A 23,065-nucleotide genomic window follows, 5' to 3' on the forward strand; every position below is an offset into this window, starting at 1 on the left:
AGCTGAATTGCTCCGGCGACGACCCGCAGAGCAAGTTCTGGAAGAACGACGACAATCTGAACATCCTCCGCCTCGAAAAGGAGAAGCACGAGCAGCAGTTGCGAGACAAGATGCGGGCCAAGACCCGCCACGAGCCGTGCTACGACATGACCCTAGAGGAGGCTTACCAGAAATTCTGAATCACGATCGGGCCAGCTGCTCAGTCTTGAGCGCCAGGATGGCGGCATGGACCTTCTGCCGGAGCGACTCGCTGCTCGCGGCTGCGAAGGCGGCCTGGTAGTGTTTGAGAGCGGACTCGAGTAACTTCAAGTGCTCGTACTCAACGCCCAGGCTATAAAGCAGGTCCGCCTCCAGTGTAGCGTTTTCCTTTTCGTACTGCCGAAGCGTCCGCCTGGACTCCTTGAGCTCAAGCAGTGCGCGTTCGTGCTTGCCCATCGAGGACAATACCGCTGCCCGGTTCAGTCGGCTGACTGCCTTGCTCATGCAGTTTAAAGGGGTCGCCTCCTTCTCGAACTCTGCAGCCTGGGCCAACATGCTTTGCGCAGCTGGCAAGTTTTGCGAGGCCCGGAAAAAGCAGGCCGCGTTGTTTAGGGACTGCTCGAAGGCCGCCCCTAGCTCTGTGCGCATGGCCAGCCTCCTTAGCTCTGTGTGTTTGCTCAGGAGGATGAGCTTGCAGACAACACGCTGGCACGATTTGTCGCCCTGATTCTCGAGCAGGAACAGGTCGACAGTCCGAAGCAGCTCCACTACTGTCTACATCAGGTCAAAGGGCGGGAACTTGAGCACCCCACGAGCTGCCCCAAGAAAAGCCCCCAGCACCAGCTTCTCCCGCAACTCGATCGCCAGCAGGGAATGCGCCTGCCCTTGTGCCGGAGGTGTTCCAGCAGACGCCAGAGCGAGATCATCTTGCGTGGGAACTGCTCTAAACTGTTGCCGCCATCCTCGGGCTCCATAATTGTTGATGGACAAGGAAAACGCGAGTCTGGTGACCCGTCTGGCCCGGGGTTGCAGAGACGCGCACGGCAGCCTGACCGAGCACCTAGTCAGCCTCATCGAGCTTTACTTCTCGGAGACCAACCCTCTCGCCAAGCTGTAGCACTTTGAGGTGCTGTCCGACTACCTGAAAAAAAACCGCTTTCAGTACGCCGACTACTTGGACGCTGCGGAGGTATGTGCGCTGACCCCTCGCACTCCTGCCTTCATGGCTTGGTTGCGGCAGGTGCTACGGCTGGCCCGCCCCGTCCGGCTGCAGACCCACTGCTGGATGCAAAGCCTCGCGGGTGATCGTGAGCTGCTGGCGCACGCAGGGTTCCGGCTGCCTGAAGCTTAAGAACTCATCCTGCAGAACAGCATAACCTCGATGGCCAACCTCTACCGCGTAAAGCGCATCCGCTTTTGGGGCAAGTACCTGGGCCGACAGGATTACTACGTCCTGCAGGGTAGCTCTGGCCTGGAGTATGATGATCAGCCACTGCCTGGCCAGGAGGTGCGGGGCGAGGGGGCCAACCTCCACACTTATTGGGTCACCACTGACCTCAACCGAGGGTGGATCGAGCTGCCGCAAGTCACTCCAGAGCAGGTCCGTGTGGCGCGGCTGATAAAACGTGTGGTGGGGGGCGACCTGGAGGCCGAAGTGTAAGGATATCCTCGTTTTCCCGGCAGAGAGAAGCATTTCTTGAAGGCCCAGATAGCTCGAATCACGCATGCCTGCGAGCTGGCGCCGAAGGGTATGTACCGGGTCAGTGAGGACAACCCGAAGGAGCTTTAGTTCGAGGAAGAGTTTAAGCTTCCCGAGGTCAGCGAGCAAATCAACCTCGAAAACTGGGTTCACGCCAACCCTTGTTTGTTGGGCCTGGGTCGCTGCTCGCATTACGTCGATCCCAGCCTCACCGAGGAGCAACGAGAGGCCCTGCAAGCCGAACTTACCGAAAAGGACCCCGAAGTTGATCGGCTGCGGGGGGTCAACGAGGACAAGCGTGCATTCCTGACCAGCGATGGACCGACTGGGTCTTGAAACAAACTGGATCGTGCGGACGGTCGGTGATACGCAGGTTTATTCGCGCGAAGAGGGCAACCAATGCTATGCGAGCGTGGTGCTGCGCAATGCCTGCTGGCCAGGCGCGTCTTGCGCTGCAGGGCAGGGAGGGTTCACCAATGTGTATCTGGGTTACGGCCTGCGCCAGGGCAGCCCGCCTTCCACCCGCGCACGGCGGGCGACATCTGCGCCGAGCCCGAGGAGCAGGACGAGCACCCATAGCCTAACCCAGCCGAGCCACCAGACGAGGTATAACCGGACAGCGACGAAGAACGGAAGGAGGAGGGGGACTGAGGCATAATCAATATTTGAATGCGGAAGGCGAAGGTGAAGAACATCTCGGACTACATCGAGCAGCTGTACGAGGAGGACATCCGGGCGAAGGTGAGCGGGTGCGAAAAGCTGGTGGAGCTGGCCTTCTCCTTCGAGAACCTGCAGGCCATGCTGGAGGAGAGCTCCATCCTGAGCACGATCATCCGCACGCTCAACGAGGAGTACCCCAAGAACATGGACCTGTGCACGAACCTGCTCTGCTTCGTCTACATCCTGGCCCACTACAACGACTTCCACGAGCTGCTGGTGGAGGAGCAGGTCGGCAGCACCACCACCGAAATCCTGAACTACCACCTGTCCGCTTCGACACCCGCTACGTCGAGTACCTCGAGCTCAGGCGGGAGGGCAAGCCCGAGGCCCAGAAGAAGCTGCAGCAGCTCAACCTGCTCATCCACAAGCAGGACAAGATCTTCTTCATCGGGCTGTCGATCCTCTTCGCCCTGTCCGAAGACTTCACCATCGAGAAGAAGATGGTCAACAAGGGCGGCGTGGTCGAGGTGCTCGTCCGCATGCTCGAGCGCAACGACCTGGCCCTTCTCTCCCTCGCTCTCAACTTCCTGGGCAAGCTCGTCATCATGACCGAGAACAAGCTCAAGATGCTCTCGCACGGGCTGCCTGTCAAGCTGGCCCGCTTCTTCAGCTGCGGCAACGGCGACCTCCTCGCCGCCGCCCTCTCGCTCTACCGCGCGCTGGCCTCGACCGCCAGGGCCGCTAGACCCTGCACCAGGAGGGGCTGATCCCCTACTTCATTGAGATCTTCGAAGTGCCAGCCCTGCGACTGCACGCCATCAACATCCTCTACCTGATCTCCACCGATGCCCCACAGCGCTCCCTCTTCAAGCTCTACGGCTTCATCCGGCAGCCACTCCTCGTGGCCGTCCGCTTCCCCGACAAGTACGTCGGGGTGGAGCTGGCCGCCCTACTGATCAACCTGGCCACCTGCTCCGAAAACGCAGAGCTCATCCCTGACGACCTGTTCAAGAAGGCCCTCGACCGGGCAGTCCGCTCCAGGACCCCCGGCTGCTCAAGTTTGTGAAGAACGCGTTGATTTCAGGAAAGCAACCAGCACACTTCGAGGCAGTGGGACTGTCAATGAAGGAGATAACCAAGCTGATCCTCAAGCGCAGCAAGAGCGAGTTCGAGGAGGACGTGGTCTTCGAGCTGCTGGGGGTGGTGGCCGCCACCGACCTGGGCGCGGAGTGGGAGGGGCTGGTCTCGCCGGAATTGGTGGAATACCTGAGCCGCCAGATCACGGCGATTGGTATCTGCGAGGACGACATGCTGTTCGAGATGGTCATGATGGTGGGCACGCTGGCCAAGAGCGAGCGGGTGCCGAGCAGCTGGCCGACCAGGAGGTGCTGGTGGGACTGGCCAGCATCTTCATCGAGAAGCTCGAGGACCCCGAGTTCTGCGTGCAGACGCTCTTCGCGATGACCCAGTTCCTGCGGCACGGGATCGGCCGCGAGATGATCATCGAGGAGGTGGAACTGAAAGAGTACTTGCTGGAGCAGCTGGACTCGGTGGTGCCCGAGATCCGGGAGATGGCGGACGACCTGCTGGACTTCATCCGGACTTACGACCTGGGGCTGAGCGAGGAGAGCAAGGAGATCAAGTTCAAGGGGTACAACGAGCAGTGGCTGGTGACCATCGAGCAGCTCAAGATGTCCGGCGAACTGCACATCCCCGCCCCCTCCCACGAAATGTACCTCGACGACCTGTGGGACTCTGAAAGTGATTACGATTGATGATCGCCTTCCTGCTTGCCCCTGCCGCCCCCTTCCTGATCACCCTCCGCCCCGAACACCCCGTGTGCTTCCGTCTCCCGCCTGACCTCTACGAGCTGTCCTCCCGATCCCTGCTCTTTGGCGATGACACCTTCAAGTGCTACGTGGCTGGCTCTGACGGCGCCTTCCTCAACGAGCTCACGCCCCTGCATAAGCCCGTCGAGCTGGAAGTGCAGCTCGAAGCCAACCAGCAGATCTGCGTGAGTTCGAAGATTGCACAGCGGGTGGCAGTGGAGATCGAGCGAGTGGAGAACGAGCTGAGCCAAGTGCTCACGCGCAAGGACCTGAAGGCCGTCGAGGAGTAGCTGCGCAAAGCCCGGCGCGAGATGGTGCACTTATAGCACGTGCAGAACTACATGGAAGAGAGCGCGCTTATGTACATCATGGCTCACGAGGAACAGGAGAGCACGATCCAGCGCATTGCAACTACTGAAGCTGGCAATCCTGCTGCTCTCCGCTGCCGCGCAGTTCCTGCTCATGCGCTACCTGCTCGCCCCCGCTTCTCGTGGATATCAGACAGTCTGACATCAATCCTTGCATCGATTAGATTCAAGGCAGCAGCCTCCCTTGGGCCACCTTTTCGAAGTACCCTGCGCAGCACATCGTCAGCATTGCCAGAAGACTGCACCCTGCGAAAATTATGAACACCCTCCGCTCGTCCTTTTAGGCCGTGTAGCCGATCCCCAGCTGCGCGCAGGCCGTCACGATGTTGGCCACCGCCATGGACAGCGCTGCGTACAGCCCCACAGAGTCCACCACTCCTGTCGTTTCTTGAGATTGACCACGATCAGACCTGCCATGGTGTTGAACACCCCGCCCAGACAGACCCGATCGCCCCGATTAGCAGGAAGAAGATCAGAGGGTCAGGGTTTAAACAGCCTGACTGATGTGAAGGCCAACAGTAGCACTCCCAGCAGCGAGGCAGCAGGGGAGCCTTGAGTCTCAGTCGCGGGAAGACGTAGCCCAGCGCCAGAGAGCCGAGGATGCTGAAGCAGTCGTAGGTCACGTTGACATAGGCACGGTAGGTCTTGAGGGCTGGCTGGTCCCCGCAGTAGGTGGGCAGCCAGAGCAGGATGCCGTAGATGACCGCCTTGACAAGCGAGAAGGCGGCCACCAGCGACAGGGTATGGGGGCTGCAGAAGATCTGCATTACCGATTATCGACTTTCAGCCTTCAGGTTCGATGGCTAAGGTCTTAGAGTTCTATATTGCTTATTTGCTTTTCCGGGAGGAAGTAGCACATGAGGGCGCAGGCCCCAGCCAGCCCAGCAGCCACGTGCAGCGAAGTACAGCCCGCCGTAGACCACGATCCCCTGGCACAGCATTAAGCCCAGGATGTTCCCCACGTTGGTGTTGGTGGCCCAGAATCCTAGGAGCAAGGAATTCTGATTACCTAAGCTGCCGCTCACGATCTCGAGGAGGTTAGGCCATGTGTAGGACTGCAGGAATCCATTGACTGCCATCAGAACTAGCACCTACCATTATGATCGGGAGGTGCCCATGACTAGCGCCAACAGCTCGAAGTTCAAGGAGCAGCAGGCCAGGCCGGCGAGCAGGCTCCTTCTGGGGCGGGCGGTCGGCCACACGGAGTGCAGGAAGTGACCGACTCCGAGACAGCCCAGGAAGGCCGCATCCACCCAGCCCAGGAATAGATCCGAGAACCCGTAGTCGGCGTGCAGGACACTCTTGGAGAACGAATAGACGGTGCGCAGGCAGTGCACACTGACATACGCCAAGAAGGACACCAGGTAGACTCGATTCATATCTATTAAAGGGCGGAAAGTAAACTTGCATTTTATATTTTTGTATGGTTGTATTTACACGTCGTCAGCTGGTTTAGGAGCCGCCTTCTTGCACCTCGCTTAGGGATTGCTGCTTGTCCCACACCCACTCGCCGTGTCGCGCCTTGCCGCCTGTCATGCTCTCGCCTGGCCGTGCTTCAGTCCGAACCGGAAATACCCTCGGTGGCAGCTACCATCTGGCTAGGTCAGAATCCCCTCCCCGTTGAATCGATTGCGCGCCCATTGGCCTTCGTATTTGCGCCCATCCGGCCACTCCATCACGCCCTGCCCCTCGATGTAGTTGGCCTTGAACTCGCCGTTATAAACCCACCCCTGTCTCGAGACAAACCTGCCCAACCCCTCCTTCAGGCCCTTACAGAACTCGCCCTCATACAGATCGCCATTTGTCCATTGTTCCAAGCCAGACCCATTCATGAGGTCGCCCCTACCACTGTCCCTCATAAGTAACCTCAGGGGTCACATACCTTCCGACACCCTGCATGCGGTTCTCAAACCACTCGCCCTCGTAACTGCTCTCGCTATCGATTTGGAGGATGCCGCGGCCGTGGGGCCTGATCCTAGTGCCATTCGCCCTCATAGCGCGTGGCCAGATGCTTCCACTGGAGGGTGCCTTGGCCGTGTCGCTTTTGTTGAGCCATCCGCCCTTGTAGACAAAGTTGTCAGTCTCAAGCTCGACGAACTCACAGCTTTCTTGGAGCTTGCCCTTGCGTAACAGCTCGGCAGTGAAATCATTACCGCGAACCTGCTCAAGCTCCTGTTCAATGAGGTGGTCGACACCACCTCCTCGTCATCTTTGATGGCGATGCAGTTGCCCATTAAATGATTGAGAATTCTTTGCAATATCAAACTAAGACATTTAAAAACCTTACCTAATTTTTATTTATTTATTAATGCAATGGCTGCTGCAATAGCCTCGTCTTCATACTGCTCAAGAACGGAATGCGGGTGCTAGAGGACCGGCAAATTCCCAGCCACTTCTTCGACCTGCAGGTGCCAGAATTCACAGTTTCACGTTGATGAGGATGATGCAGGCTGAAATCAAGTGGGAGCACACTCTCAAGGTCTGAGGGATGAAAGGGATGAAAGGATACTTGTGCGTGAATCATCCCGAGAAGGAGCCTGTGTCGCTCCAGCCCTCACTGAACGGCCGGAAGTTTAGGATCCTTTGCCGGTGCGGTCTTAGCATTGCCCGACCTCGCAGGCGGACAACCTTTCCTCCGGACATTTTTTCAGCATCCCCTCCAGAACCACAGCCAATTCCTCTTTCAGGGCTGTTTGTCTGACCAGATACTATGTGTCTTCATCCTTCATCATGGCAGGGTTCAGGTCGGCAGGCCCCTAGCATGCAGCACCATAGGATCGTCAGCCCTGCGCTAAAGACATCAGCGCGGGCCTTGTTGTAGACTGCTCTGAAATTTCCTTTCAGCATTTCCTCGAGTTCCTAAGGAGCGGGAAGTCCTTGGTAGTCGTCTTTTTGGACGGTCATTTGAAAACTGTTGAGCTGGCAGGGCATCGACTGTACGGCTAGCAGTCTGACCACCCCTGCCTTCGAAAGCATCACGTTCTGGGGCTGGATATCCCCGGCCGACAGCCCTCTATCTTCTAGCACAGCCATCGGCCTTATAATGGCATACAACAAGTACCATAACTCTTCCTCGCTAAAAGAGGCCTGCCGTTCCCTCCTGGTCTAAATTTCCTGCTGGAGAGTGCGTTCGAACAATGAAATTCAAGTTCTACGCTTTATCCCTCGACGCATAGACCTGTGACCCGGCGCTGGCTGGTTGGCAGGAGGAGGCCTGGCACGTCCTGGACACCGGACAGCTGCTTGACCCAGAAATGGTAGTCAGGAAGGGTGGCCAGTGGACAGAGATGCAACATGGTCTACCCAAGCACCCGGACCCTGCCCAGCCTGGGATGCCAGCACGGCCTGACCTCAGACCCCCCCATAACGTATTAAAAAGCCTGTAGCCGGGATTGAACCGGCGACCTCCTGTTTACAAGACAGGTGCTCTACCACTAAGCTATACAGGCCACTCCCATGCCCCCCAATTCAGTCCAATCCGTTGCAATCGCCTACTGATCTGAACCACCGCCATAAATAATAATTGAATGATCTCTGAGGTTAGCGAGCAGGACATCAACTCGATCACGGCGATGGTCAACCAGCAGTACGAGCTGCCCAATCTCATCTCGGGGGCACGCAACAACTTCGAGGAGCTGACCACCTACTACTACCGCGAGGCCCGCAACCTCTATATCGCCAACATCGTGCTCAACAACAAGCTGAAGGCCACGGTCGACGAGAAGAACGGACTGGCCCTCAAAAATCGTGCAGGCTGAGCTCAACTGCAAGAATAGAAATGCCTTCAAGACCAAGCGCGTGCGCAGACTGGGCAGCGAGATCGACCGGGTCTACAAGTGCAAGGTGGGCGACTGTACCAAGGCCTACGGGTCTACGGGTCTGAAGGCTCCCTCATGCAGCACATCAAGCTCAAGCACCTGTCTGCCTATCAAAGCCAGATGCAGGACGATGATTGACCTATTGAAAAGCTTCTCATAATTCCTTTTTAATTTTAGTCTGGTATTTATATGAATTAAAATCGGGTGAATTGCAAGACCCTCTACAGCCCGTTCTCCGAAATCACTATGAATAAGCTGAACAAAAAGCCGGATTTATAAAACTCATGAGAAAATGAGGATGAACGAATTTCTCTACAAGACCATGAGCATAAAAGACTAAAGAAAAAGTTTCACAGAACTGAACGAGATACACCAAGGCTAAGGCCATAAGTTCTCCTGAGTTGTTCTTCAGGGGACAACGGTAAGGCATCAGGGACTGGATGCGAAAGGCCTCGAACGGCAGGTCCGAGAAGTGTTGCTCTTCGCGGAGACCATCCACGTCAAGTGTAATTGCAGCTCGGGTGATCGGGTCAATTGAAGGGTTGCGTGTCGTATGCGTTGTTGCTCGTGATGAATTTTTTGTAGGCTCCCAAAGTCCGTCCCCACCATATCTACTCGCCGTGGTTGGCAGTCCAGTTGTAGATCACCAGGGCTGGCAGCCCTGCCCCCAGGCACCGTCTGGCTATCGGCTGCTGCCGGATCACCGGCAAGAAGAAGGCCAAGGTTGCAGTTCCAGCACCCACAACACAGGCCAGCTTGGAGAAGTAGCTGCGCTCGTGGTTGGCCTGGATGGCGGACTCCACCTGCCGCATGTTGACCATCCCGTTACTGCACAGGAATTTATTGATCCTCTCCTTCTCTTCATCCGTGTAGTACCGCTCGAACTTCCCCCTAGGTAACATATAATAAATGAATGCATGCCCCTATGCCAGTAATGAATGGCCTTTATCAAGTTCCTCTAACTCTATGCTTAGGGAGGATCGAACCCTCAGGCTTAGCAAATTTGACACCTAGATACGCCTAATGGGCCTGTGTGAGCAATCTCTGATGAAGGAGCTTAATTCTGATCTCTCCAGCAGCGAATACTAAAAAAAACACAAGAGGATATTTCAGGTTTAAGGAATTGCTTCGAATATAACAGAAACCAGTGATCTTAGCAATAAATACAAAGCTGTGATGAAGGGAAATTTCTGACTGACTGGGATAAAGACTCCAGTTCTGTGTCACTGACTGCGGTAAAGGGATGTACGAAACCCAGGGCTTCTGCAATGATTACTTCCCTGGCTGTTAAGACTGTAAGAGAGTGACTTACCACAAATGCATGCCGGGATCCAACGAAATTTCGACCCACGGTACCAAGATGCATTCCGGTCCGGAGGCAGTGCCATAGAAATTGACGATCAGTTTCCATTAAAAATATGATTATTAAAGATACTAATGGCTCCAGTCACTGGAGGCGAGGGACTGCCAGGTGCAGCTCGCCAGGCCTGCTGCGCAGGGGAAGGCGAGGCAACCCATCGATCGGGCAACTCTGCCTGGCTGGCAATTCTTTGGGGACGAACTGTTCTTGGTAACAAGATTTGAATTCGCCGGTCTCGCCGAGCTTCAGGTTCGGAGATGGGAGGACCGGGTTGGGACGGCACCCGAATTTAAATTGGAAATTATCGGCGTAGTTACTGCCGTTGCTGTGGAGCCAGAGATTGCCGGCTGATTTCGATTCTGTTAGTCTGCGGCTCACCCCCTTTATTTAGGGCCTTTCGTTTATACAGTTTGCTGCTCCCGGTACTGACCCGGCCGCGCCCCCGATTTTCTTTAGTTCCGTGAATCTTAGTATTTTTTGTGGAGGAAAGGTTTTCTTTTCACGTGCTTCTCCAGATTAGTATGAGGTTTGGTAGCAAGTCTGAAGGTGGCCTGGGTCAAAGGTCATTTGAGGAGCGATAATGTTGCTAGTGCTAGGAGAAGGCTTAAGCAACCCACGAGGGGGCTGCAAGGGATGCCGGGGATAAGAAGATGCCGTGGTGGTGGTCCCCTAAAAGCGAGTGGGCAGAGTATGCGGACACTTATGCATCCTACAAGTGCAGACAGTGCAGACACAGTCACTCAGGTGATCCATCAGTCAATAGTGATTGCGAGTGCATAATTAACATGCTGGCGAGGATGATCGGGAGGACGATCCGGCACACGAAGGACTTGACGGTGGCACATATCCAGGAGGCGGCACCTACGCTCAAGCAGAATGGGTGGATACACCCCGACCCTACTCACACGCGGTCGATGACCAGCCATCTTTCCAACGGCGAGATGAACGCCTGGAGGCAGCCCGTCATCAAAACTCACGACCGAGTGGTCCGCTGTTCGGGCGATTCAAGAGTACCTTCGACAGGCCACCCTCCAGTTTACATCCAGCTCAAGACCCGGCAGGGCGGGCCAATCGCCTGCAAGTACTGCAGCCAGAAGTACGAGCTGATCGAGGAGCATGAGCATTGACCTAATAATAAATGGACATGGTCGACTTGTCAGGCCAGGGGAAGGACCGGCTTTACCTGTCCTGGAGGAACAGCAAGGGCCAGGACTGCAAAATGATCGGGCCTGCCACCAAATGCCTTTGCGATCACCGCTTTGCCGCCCATAATAACAGCAAGTCCACCTCCTGCAACACCTGCAAGTGCAAGTCCTTCTTCTACGTCCCGACTTATGGCTCCTACGACTTCAAATGCCTTTGCAAGCATTCCTATAAGGTGCATTCCCCTTTGACGCAGGATTGCACGAAGTGTCCTTGCAAGGGCCCGCTGAAAAGCACGTGGACTTGTCCCTGCGGGCTGAAATATTTTGAGCATGAGACTGTGGTCGAAGACTTTGAGACCCGGAAGGCTCGCAATCGCGAGGTCAGCGATATGCGCAGACTGGCGGAGGAGATGGACAGCGGGCTTCACGCTCTGGCCGATCAATGACACCAAAAATAAAATGCAATCCTCGACCCTCCGCACTTTTAACATCATCACCAACCGGGCGACCACCGACCGCCCGGCCCCCGACAGCTACCTGAGGCGATACTGCCCTGAGACGCGAGTGGTGGACGTGTGCCGGGAATACGGCTAGCACCTACGCAAGGAGCACGAGGCGAGCGTTGTAGGGCGGCAGTTCCACCGCCGCAAGTAGCTATGCGGGGGCCTGCTGCAGATCGAAAAGACTTACGGCACAGGCCGTCTGTTCCGCAAGTTCAAGTGAGCTTGTCATCCAGAAATTATATGATCGGACTCTTCACCACCAAGAATGTGTTTTCCAGGCCGCCCTCCTATAAAGTCACCTGCGGGGACTACTGCAACGAGGTCCTTTTTGTGGGGGACGACAAGGGCAACCTCTATCGCTACCTGCTCCGGATGCACGCGGCTGAGCTGCTGTCCAGCCATGACCGCGACTAGCCCAGGCCTGTCCTCGCTGGCAAGAAAATCGAGGCGGTCACAGTTTTCAAGGCTCTTAACTCGCTGCTGGTCTATACCGACTAAAAGCTGTTCTTAGTCGACTTCGCCCTCAGCAAGATCGAACAAATCTCGGCCAAGGTTAACCTGTGGGCCAAGCGCCCCGAGGCCGAGGGGGAGAACTATTCTATCTTTACCTTCCGCAAGAAGGAGGGCAGTCTTTTTACGTATTCCGCCTATACCAAATCCTTTAACGAGCTGCCTGACAAGGTGGTGCTGCCCGACACGCCCGTGCGAGCAGTCCTGACAGAAAATGCGGTGGTGGCCTGCCTCAAATCCAGTCAGTTCTTCATCGTCAAGCTCAAAAAAGACAAGGGGAAGACCAACTAGCTCGTGGCTCTCTGTCCGGCCATGCTGGTGGCCGCACCAGGAGAAGTCCTGATCGCCAGCCAGAAATGCGGCATCTTTATCAACACCGACTTCGAGCCGGTCAACCGCAGCCCTCTGGCGCTGGCGGCAGTGCCCAAAGACTTTGTGCAAGTGCGGAAGAATATCTGCGTTGTTCAGGAGGGCAGCGTGCAGATCTTCAATGAGGCTGGCGCCATGCTTGAAGAGGTCCCGGCGAAGGGGCATCGCAGCGTGTCAGCCAACCCGGATTTGCTGTTCCTTTTCAGCAAGGATCAGGTCACCATGGTCAGCGAGTCGCTTCCGGAAAAACGGTTTTTCGGGTTTTTGGAGGCTGATCGTATTGACGATGCGTTCAAATTGCTCAAGAGCTTTTCGGATGACCCCAGGAAGGAGGAGGAGCTTAGGGTGGATGCTTTTTGGATTCTGTTACGGAACCCTGCGCATTGGAATGTCATCCTGGAGTTCGTGCATTAAACCAACCTGGACGTCAGATAGTTACTGGCACTCTACCCGGGGCTGCTGCCTGCCAACGAGTCAGTCCGTGGTGCCCCGCAATTGCTGAAACTGCTGAAAGACGGACTGAAAAAGGATGAAGTGTCCACGCTCAACCAGTCCCTGAACTTCGTGCTGCACGTGATCGACCGACGTAGATAGGACGTGATGGCTCTCAAGGGAGAGACAGCAGATCACATGCGCAAGCTGGACTTCGTGTGCTCAAGCCATTCGCTAGCCCGAGATGCCCATTTCCAGCAGCCTACCATTTCCCAGTATCTGGAGTTGCTCGACTATGCGACAGTCAAGATTTATTTAGCCCTGGGCCCTGAACGCCTGTAGGCAGTGCCTTACAAGCTGACCTGTCGCAACTACTGGAAGGAGTTCGAGCCCGAGTACGAAAGGCTGCGGGGAGAGGGACCTGCTAAGGCAGCTGCCTTGCTCACTGCCTTTGAAATGCATGAAGAGGCCTTGTGCCTCTGGCGGGAGATCGCTGATAAGGATTCTAGGGAAGAGACTGTCGCATCGGTCTGTGCGAGGGCGGTGAAGATTCTGAGACACTGCAGGAGAAAGGAACTGCTTTAATAGCATCTCACCTGGATGCTGCGCAAAAACTTTGAGGTGTCAATGACTCTCTTCTAAGAAGTGTGCGAGGCGGAGGGCCACCCAGACACCATGATCTCTGGGATGACCAGCAAACTGGACGGATAGCTGGCAGCCCGCTTCTAGTAACGATATTTGGAGATCCTCGTCAAAACCCGAAAGATAGAGGAGTAGCGGTACCATACGAAGCTTGTTAACTTGTATCTCAAAAGCATCTTCCCCAAGAACTCACCAGCCACGGTTAAGCCCAACCCCCTGCCGCCCAAGTACGAGCAGCTGCGGACCTTGTTGCGCAGCAAAGACGCGCGCTACAACGGGACGGTGGTGCTGCGCGAGATCGCAGGGTCGTGGATGTTCGAGGACTAGATTTACCTGTACTCCCGCGAGGGGCGGCACAAATAAGCCTTGGAAAAACTGGTCCGGAGCAAGAAATACATCGAGGCGTAAAATTACTGCAGGGAGAACAAGCGCAAGACCTTTACGGACCTGTTCGAGCTCTATGTCCGGAGCTACCAGCACGCTGAAAAGAATGGTGAGCTTGCAGAGGCCAAGAAGTATCGTGAGATCAGTGAAGGGCTGATGAAGAAGTATGCGACCAGTGGCGAGCTGGACTCCACCCGGGTAGTGCAGCTGCTGCCGGATCACTGGCTGCTTGCCGAGGACGAAGGGCTCTTCCAGTTCCTGAGCAGCACCCTCTCACACCTCACGAACCAGGTTCGCGAGACCGCCCTCATGAAGCAGCTGTCGGAGACCAGTCTGCTGGACTGCGAGTACCGGCTGTGCAAGGCGAAGATGGCGAATGTCCGCATATCGGAGAACAAGCGCTGCAGGATCTGCGAGAAGCCGATCATGGACAAAGTGTTTGCAGTGTTTCCTAACGCGGTGGTGGTACACCAGAGCTGCGTCAAGAAGGAGAAGGGATATACTATCTGTCCCAAGACAGAGCACGATTTCGATCGCTACTTCAAGCAATGATCGGCATGCTCTATCATATATGATGTATTCTTGCCATTTTTCTCATAAGTGCGAAGGCAAGTAAAGATTATAAAAGGTTTGGGCTGGAGAAAGCTGTGGCTTAATCGATTTTGCAAAGACCTCAGGTCTCTTCCACGATCCGTTCGGCCTCCAAGGTCACAGCACAGGACACTCCGATCTGGAGAGATAGCTCCTCTCCTGGAGAGTGTCATCGACCTCGGGCATTATGGTCAGCAGACCTATAAAAGTTAACTTTCTATCGATTCGATTCAAGGCAGCTGCTGCGATCGCTGGGCTTTCTTCTCGAAATACCCTGCGCTGCACATCGTGAGCATCGCGATCATGCTGCAGATAGCGAAAATTATGAACACCCGCCTCTCATCCTTCTGGGCAGTATAGCCGATCACTAGCTGCGTGCAGGCAGTGACGATGTTGGCCACCGCCATGGACAGCGCCGCGTACAGCCCCACAGAGTCTACCACTCCTGTCGTTTCCTTGAGATTGACCACGACCAGTCCTGCCATGGTGTTGAACACCCCGCCAAGGCAGACCCCGATCACCCCGATTAGCAGGAAGAAGATCAGGGGGCCTGGGTTGAACAGCCTGACCGACACGAAGGCCAGCAGCAGCACTCCCAGCAGCGAGGCCAGCAGGGGCGCCTTGAGTTTCAGTCGCGGGAAGATGAAACCCAGCGCCAGAGAGCCGAGGATGCTGAAGCTGTCGTATGTCACGTTGACATAGGCGCGGTACGCCTTGAGGGCTGTCTGGTCCCCGCAGTAGGTGGGCAGCCAGAGCAGGATGCCGTAGATGACCGCCTTCACAAGCGAGAAGGCAGCCACCAGCGACAGGGTATGGGGGCTGCAGAAGATCTGCAATACAGACTTTTGTTAAGTCTGCTCTTATTCATCCTAGTTATTCGACCGGATTAAGTCCTCTTGCTCTCCTTCCTGGACTTTTTTTTAGGGGAGAAAACAGCACATGAGAGCACAGGTCCCGGCCAGTCCAGCAGCCACGTGCAGCGAGTCAGCGAAGAACAGTCCGCCGTATACCACGATCCCCTGGCACAGCAGGAACCCCAGGATGTTCCCCACGTTGGTGTTGGTGGCCCAGAATCCTAAGAGCAAGGAATTCTGATTGTCTATATTACTGCTCACGATCTCGAGCAGGTTCGGCCATGTGTAGGACTGCAGGAATCCATTGACTGCCATCAGAACTAGCACCAGCCATTGGGATCTGGAGGTGCCCATGACTAGCGCCAGTAACTCGAAGTTCAAGGAGCAGCAGGCCAGGCCGGCGAGCAGGCTCCTTCTGGGGCGGGCGGTCGGCCACACGGAGTGCAGGAAGTGACCGACTCCGAGACAGCCCAGGAAGGCCGCATCCACCCAGCCCAGGAATAGATCCGAGAACCCGTAGTCGGCGTGCAGGACACTCTTGGAGAACGAATAGACGGTGCGCAGGCAGTGCACACTGACATACGCCAGGAAGGACACCAGGTAGACTCGATTCATATCTATTAAAGGGCGGAGTAGATCTACCAGATGTTAATGATTGGCTATATTATAAAATGCGTAAGATTATTTGCGATAATACGGATTAATTTACCATGCACCTTTGATAGTAGGAGTACATTCGGGAGCATCCTCCTGTCCGCATGCCTGGTCAGCCCCCCGATTGTTGGTACCTCATCCAACTCAAGAGGTCTTCCATAGGATGTCTCTCCCATCTCGAGTTGATCTGATAGACGACCGTTGTAATTCTCAGTGCCAAGGAATTCATGATTGTACGATATTGCCTTCGCGACTCGAAGATGACATTACTCGAAGAGGCTGCTGGTTGTCCTGATGGTGATGCATAAAAAATTGTAACTCCATGAAGGTATTAATTGATTGATGACCTAAGAAGAGGGTTGGACTGTTGATCCGTTTGAAGTTCAGGAGCAGGAGCAGAGACGGGAGGCAGTCAGACAGTCCTCCCTTGCCGGTGTTGACTTCAGGCCTCGCTACCTCCGCCAGCAGAAACGCAGGCCTCTCTATTTGGAGCACCCTGAAATCTGGGAATCCTGTCTTGAGCAGCTGGGCGACAGGCCGCATTTCCAGCAGACCAGCGGGCCGGCTGACCAGGGCGAGGGGGTGGCGGTCTACAGCAAGCATGCGGATGGAGGCTGGAGTTCAAATCCGATTTCACTGCAAGAAATATTTAAGGGTTAAAGTAAAACTTATCTCTTCAGGAAAAGAGGAGCGGCGGAGGAGGGGAAGGACGTGTTTAGTTCTGAGCACGAGGGCGGGAACCTGGCGATGGCATTCCGCAGGGACACCGCCTGCTACGACCTGCTGCTCCAGAACGATACCAACAGCAGGGGCTACAACCAATGGTTCTACTTCACACTCAGCAATCCCAATGCCAACACGTCCTATAGTTTCACTGTGCTCAACCTCAGGAAATCGACTCGTCTGTACAGCCAGGGCTGGGCGCCAATCTACTTCTCGATGGCTGACAAGCAGTGGCACAAGGCCAGTACTTGCGAGTTCGGCCAGGCCTAGGTAAAAGACGGGGTGCGCTATTTTAGGATGACTTTCGAGATGACCTTCTCTCACGAGTCGGATACGGTCTACATAGCATCCAACCCGCCCTACTCGTTCAGTAGGCTGACCTTCGCTTTGTCCAAGTTTGGCCTGGAGCCAGAGATCCTTTGCAGGTCGCTGGCCGGCAACCTTATCCCCTACATGACCTTGGGCACACGGGGCAAGTAATGCCTGGTGCTGACTGCCCGGCAACACCCCGGCGAGACGCTTTCCTCCTACCTTATGGAGGAACTGCTGAGGCAGTTGACAGTACAGTCTGAAGAACTGGCTGCGCTTAAGGCTAGCTATGAGATTCTGGTCATACCGATGGTGAATGTGGATGGCGTTGTCTATGGTAACTCGAGGACTGACCTGGCTGGCTACGACGTCAACCGACAGTGGACCCGCCCCCATGACGTGTTGCACCCCCAGGTCGCGTCCATCAAGGCCCTGCTGGCCGGCAGGCCTGTGCGGCTGGCGATTGACCTTCACGGGCACTCGAAGCAGATGGCCAGCTTCGGGTACTGCTGCGCCTCAACGCACTCAATAAAAACTACTTACTTCCCCTACCTGCTCAGTCAGATGGACCCACACTTCAAGTTCTGGGAGTGCACTTTCGGCATCACACCCGACAAGGTCAGCACTGCGAGGGCCACCATCTTTTCGGAGCTGAAGTCGGAGTGCATCACTATCTAAACCAGTTTCTACGGGCCAGAGCCGGGCCGGCCCTGGATCAAGCGGCTATCCGAGACCTGGCCCGACACATCCTGCTGGCCTTCGCGGAAAGGGAAACTAAGAGATTAGCCAAATAGCAAATTGTCATCGAAAAACCTGAGGCCTGCGAATTCAAGTAGTTCGATTCTGGGTCTGACTCAGAGCCTCTTGCGGACGCTGCTGACTTTGAGGCAATGCTCGCGGAGTGGGACGTGCGCAAAAAGGTGAAGAACAAGCTTCGCGTGAAAAAACATTTCGAAAAACCTCAAGGCAAAAAGCTGGAACTCAAACCTTTCATCCCGAGACCGCCGAAAGAGTAGCCTCGGGCAGAGCCCTAACCCAGACGAAAAGCCCAAAAGCCTCCCCTCCCCGAGCAACCAGTATCCAGGACCTCCAGAGGTTCCAGCACAAAGGCGGGCAGAGATAAAGCCTCCGCAAAAGCATGAATTAGGAAAGTAATCTCCAGGAAAAAATGAGGCTGAGGGAGGTCAGCCGCGAATTTGAAAGGAGGGGGAACTTCGAGTTCTAGCAGGGGTCAAAGGTGCTCGACGGGAAGGAGGGCCGCTCGATGACCATCAGCCGAGAGTATTCATCGTTGCCGCCGCGGGGCCAAACAGTTAAAGCCGTCAATCCCAAGAAAGGAAACCTCCCCTTCCTGTACGTCTTCAGTGAAAACGGCCGACCTAGGTGCAGCCAAAGCCATCAGTCAACACCTAGACCAGGAAACCACCGATCACGGTGTTTTCCAAAGAGCTCAGCACAGCGAAACGCAGCGAGGAGCGGATTATAAACTACGCCCGGTTTCGCAAGGACAGCGCAGCCAGACGCAAAAAGGAACTCGCAGAGCTGAAGCACATCGAGCAGCTGCGCAGCTTCGCGAAGGTGTGGGCCAACAACCACGAGAAGTTCAACGAGTGGTTCTCAGAGTACTGAATCCCACATGCCATGCGGCCCTGCCGCACTTACTGCTTGATAAGAACTCAGGTTTTTATAATTAATAGATGAGGGATTCCTGTGATCCGTGAATGTGATCTGCAATCTCCTACAAATAAAGGTAAATTCAGTCAAGATCGACATTGCACCACCGAGTGAGTGAGAAGAGTCGAGAGATAATCTAGCACAGTATTGAAAATAATGTGGTCAAATCTTAATCGCGCATTCAGTCAAGGCAAGCGCCTCTCCGACGCCATCCAGCGCCGTGAGATGGAGCTGGTGGCCCGCGTCCAGGAGGAGGGACAGCGGGTCGACCAGAAGTTCGGCCTGCCCTTCAAGCTGCAAGGTTCTAGCTTCTAGAAGGGCAGCAAATTTTCCTACATCTGCGAGACTATCTTCCGCACACATCACATCAACCCTCAGTCCCTGAACGAGTACCTTTACAAGATCTTCAGGGCAGTTTTCCTGGAACTACCAAAGGGCGACAGTCCTCTCTTCGCGTCCTACATGGAGCCATCTCTACGCTCGAAGGTAGTCGAATCCTTGAAGTAGTTCCACGCTCGCGGGCTTGTCTTGAATACCTTCGAGGACATGCTGGGCGATGGGGCTGCGCCTGTCGAGCTGGGGCTGGATGTCATCGATTACGCCATGGTGCGAGGGCTGGATGTTGACCGCAGCCTGAATCTCGGCTACAACGATTACCATCGGATGGTCGAGCATGAGGACATGGGCCTGAGCATCTACACTCCCCTGAAATTGACTGACCCCGTCAATTTCGTCCACCGGGATGACAAAATATACGACGACTACAAAAAGCTTATTTTCCGGCTGTTCTTAGGGGTCAAGTCCAGTCTCCGGGCGGAGGTCGAAGGGGAGGATCTGGACCTGAGCCTCTACAGCTGGCAGCATGGGGTGCTCTTCGAAAGCCAGATGATCCCGCCTGCCAAGTACGGGTAAGGCGGACAGGTTGAGACCTATATGGAATGGCTCTCGAAGTACCGCTTCGGGAAGTGGGTCATCTCTGACATCGACTTGGTCATGGAGGGCAACCCCCTTATAACCCGCGACTCGCCTCGCCAGCTGTACAAGGACGAGGTCTTCCAGGGCTCGAAGTATGACGTGAGCTCGGTAATCGATCTCCGCAGGGCCTGGTGAACCATTCAGCTTATGCATAGCATTGAGAGCAGGGCAGTGGCCACGCCTCCGTCCAGGATCGCGCTTCTGTAATCCTTGCACTGCTAGGAGCGGACTGCCACTAGTCCCGCGCCCGCCGTGATGGGGAATTTGATGGCTGCCAGGAGGAAAATGGTGGCTTCGAGGGCGAAGGTCTGCTTCTAGGCTTAGGAGGGGCGGGCGGGGACCATGGCCCCGAGCGCGCCAAGGAAGAGCGTGTGCCGGTAGCCGAGGCAGAGCTGGCCTCCTTTGTAGACCTTCTTGAACCGGTTCATAAAAGATGGGTTGATCGATATAGTTGATGGTCACTGGCAATCAGGCCTTGCTCGCTGGTGTTTTGCTGGCCGCAGGGGCGCTCGTCATCCTGCTGATCCGCTGCTGCAGGAGGGCGCCCGAAAATGCTAGCTTTCTCCACGAGGAAAATGACTTTCGGGAGGAGGTTGAGCACAACAACGATTGGTTCGAAAAGCAGTTCGAGAAGTATGGCGACAACGCGCACAAGGTCAAGGCCGGACCCCGCCACATGCAGGAGGACGAAGATGACTTTTAGCTGTGAATCACAAGCCAGCCAGTGCCTGCTGCAGCTCGCGTCGTGCTTCTTATTCCCGAGCCCCTGCCAGGACAGCGTCCACCTCAGCAGCCACTTTCTGCACCATCCGATCCTCCCCCTCTTCCATGAGCCCCAGGCACTGCAGCAGCAAAACCACAACCAGCTCCAGCTGAGTACTGGGCAGCAGCTTGTTGAGATCGTCTAGCTCTACAGCGATGGAGTTTCTCGACAGAGAGGGCGGTGAGAGGTCGATCAACTCTTGCTTGAGAAGGGGACGCAGTTGGTCCTCGAAGAACAAAAACTTATACAGAGTGTTGTGGTACTCCAGGATGTAGAGGTCCATCCAAAAAGACCGCCTCTTGTCGGCCCAGTCGCACACCTTCTTGTCGCCCGCCAGCAGCAGCATGGCCACGGCTTCTTCGCAGGTGGGCTTGAAGTTTTCAGTAATCTCCTGCCGCACTTCCTGCCAGCGTTTGTTGCCTACTTTGCCCTTCCCTGACCGTAGCTTATTTTGCACGCAGTCTGTAGACACCTGCCAGGGCAGCTCGCCTAACACCGGGCCTCGCTCAAGGTTGTGAAAAGGCACGAGGCTCTCCGCGATCGGCAGCAGCTCCCCGAATTTCTAGAGTGCCTTAGCCTTTACCTTTTTCCAGTCTCCTCTGATCAGCAGGTCTATGAGCGAGGATCCTTCGATGGAGGAACCTAAAATCGCAAGAATCTTCTGCAGGAAGGGGCTGGTTGCCAAGCTTAGCAAGGACAGTTCCGAAATGTACTCTTTCGACCGGTTGTGGGAGTGCCCATTTGATGTTCCAGCTCACAGAAGGGGCAAGCCTTGGTACGCAGTCGGGCGGCCGTGGTGGAGGTGAGCAGCCATGGAGCGAAGGCAGGCCGCTGCAACTCAGCTCGGAAGGCCCTGAGGCATTCGAGTAGGGGCGAGGCCATCGATTGATAATATCGGATTGGCAGTTAAATGGACTACCTGAAGAAAAGCAGCTCGATGGCAGTGCTCAAGAGCGCTACTCCCAAGTCGCGGGGCAGGCCGCCCAGCAGCAAGCCCCAGGGGCACCGCCTCTAATTAAAGGGCAAATAAAATCATATCCAGCTGGTCACAAAGCCGGTCAAAAAGCCCTCCCACTCGACGCACCACAAGCAGAGCACCATGGACCTGGTCGACCGCAGGCTCGCCGAACTTGGCCTGAAGCACGACCCCGCCCGGGTGGGCCGCCCGCTGACCTCTTGCAAGGCTTAGCTCAAGAAGGACTCGTGCGGGGAACTAATAGCAGAACGATACTCGCCAGCCGAGAAGAGTCCAAGAAGCGGATCAAGTCAATGCGACTGCAGGATGGTATGCCGGGGCCGGTCATGCCAATTACCCGGTCAGGCTGGTCACCTCCTGCCAGTCAACTAAGTCAATCGTGACATTCAAGGATCGCCTGATGGCCGATTACGAAACCAAATTACGGGGGGCTGCCACGCCCCGCGGCCAAAAGGAGGTAAAAAGATAGGAGAAGAAAGAGGTGCGCATGAAAAAACATGATGGTGCGCGGGTGCAGGACGCTACCCGGGACAAGAGTCGTGGCAAGGCCACGTCGCAAGACCGCTCCAATCGCGTCGAGCAGTATTTGGAGGAGATCAAGCGCATGCGAGAACAACAACTTCCGCGGGGCCCTTGCGATAAGCTTGACCGGAAGCGGTTCCGCACCGGGCGGAAGCTGGGCAAGGGGCGATTCGGGCAGGTGTTCTTGGCTGAGGATCGCGTGAGCGGCGTGACCCTGGCGATAAAGGAAATCAGCAAGAAGACCCTTCTGGAGAGTGAGATGGTCAGCAGCTGCAGCAGGAAATCAAGATCCAGGCCTTCGCCCGACACCCCAACATCATCCGCCTGTACGGGTTCTTTGCCGACGAGCAGAACGTCTACATGTTGCTCGAACTGGCAGAAGGCAACGTCTTCCGGGAGCTGCGGGCGGAAAAGAGGTTCAGTGAGGGCAAGGCGGCCTTCTACCTACGGCAGATGATCGAGGCCCTGATCTACCTGCACGGTGAAGGCGTGATCCACCGTGACATCAAGCCCGAAAACATCCTGCGCTGTAACGGCACCATCAAGCTCTCGGACTTCGGTTGGTCGGTCTACTCGCCTGAGCGGGATCGCAAGACCTTCTGCGGGACTCTGGACTACGTCTCGCCTGATATCGTGCTGGGCAATCACTACGACCACCGTGTCGACGTCTGGAGCGTGGGCGTCCTTTGCTACGAGCTTACTACAGGCCGCGCCCCTTTCTAGTCCAAGTAATCTCAGGAGGAGGTCTACGAAAACATCCTCCAGGCGACCTGCAGATTTCCGGAGCACCTCTCCGCCGGGGCCCGCGAGCTGATTTCAGGACTACTACACAAAGACGCGGAGAGGCGAACCACGCTGCAGCAAGCTCTGCAGAGTCGCTGGGTGCAAGAAGGCAGCAGGCACGGCTTCAGCCTGGACCGCGAGCTGTACGGGCAAGCAACCCCGGTGCTGCAGTGATTTAGTATGCAAGATGCGGGTCATCGCCTAGAGAGCAGCCGGAGGATGTAGAGGAACATGTTGACGATGTCGATGTAGAGGATGAGGGCGGCCAGGATGTAGTCGTCGACAGTGATGCCCCACTTGCCGGCCTGCAGGATCAGCGCGGTGTCGATCACCAGGTACACTCCGAACACGATCACCCCCAGCGCGCAGTACAGCGTGTCCAGGAAGGCCACGTCCACGAATAGGTTCACCAGTCCCAGCGCCAGCAGTCCCAGCGTCACCACGAACATCAGGTAGTACGCGTAGGAAAACTGCCGGCGAGTCAGGTTCAGGAAAGTGGCCAGGAAGGTCAGCCCCGCCACCAGGGTGAAAGTCATCCCCGCC

The 23,065-nt window shown here is 55.8% G+C and overlaps 1 protein-coding gene and 1 non-coding gene across 2 annotated transcripts; one reads left to right on the top strand and one right to left on the bottom strand.

Annotated features, from left to right (window-relative positions):
• Positions 1-7,912: 7,912 nt before the first annotated feature.
• Positions 7,913-7,984, bottom strand: trnat-ugu (transfer RNA threonine (anticodon UGU)). Its single transcript has one exon. It is a non-coding gene; the product is annotated as a tRNA-Thr (tRNA).
• Positions 7,985-21,340: 13,356 nt separating this feature from the next.
• On the top strand, positions 21,341-22,696 carry LOC127594487 (uncharacterized). The gene is made up of 4 exons (XM_052056349.1): positions 21,341-21,397; positions 21,735-22,001; positions 22,091-22,414; positions 22,478-22,696. The coding sequence occupies exons 1-4, from the start codon at positions 21,341-21,343 to the stop codon at positions 22,694-22,696; spliced, it is 867 nt and encodes a 288-aa protein (XP_051912309.1).
• The last annotated feature ends 369 nt before the right edge of the window (positions 22,697-23,065 follow it).

Source organism: Hippocampus zosterae, unplaced genomic scaffold (assembly GCF_025434085.1).
Source record: "Hippocampus zosterae strain Florida unplaced genomic scaffold, ASM2543408v3 HiC_scaffold_163, whole genome shotgun sequence".
NCBI classification, from domain to species: domain Eukaryota; kingdom Metazoa; phylum Chordata; class Actinopteri; order Syngnathiformes; family Syngnathidae; genus Hippocampus; species Hippocampus zosterae.

Excerpts from the sequence above, each read along its gene's own strand:
- LOC127594487 (XM_052056349.1), top strand. The coding sequence starts at position 21,341 with ATGGACCTGGTCGACCGCAGGCTCGCCGAACTTGGCCTGAAGCACGAC. Across the intron at positions 22,002-22,090 it reads CCCTTCTGGAGAGTGAGATG|AACGTCTACATGTTGCTCGA; the intron begins GTCAGCAGCTGC and ends GCCGACGAGCAG. Across the intron at positions 22,415-22,477 it reads ACCGTGTCGACGTCTGGAGC|GAGGAGGTCTACGAAAACAT; the intron begins GTGGGCGTCCTT and ends AAGTAATCTCAG.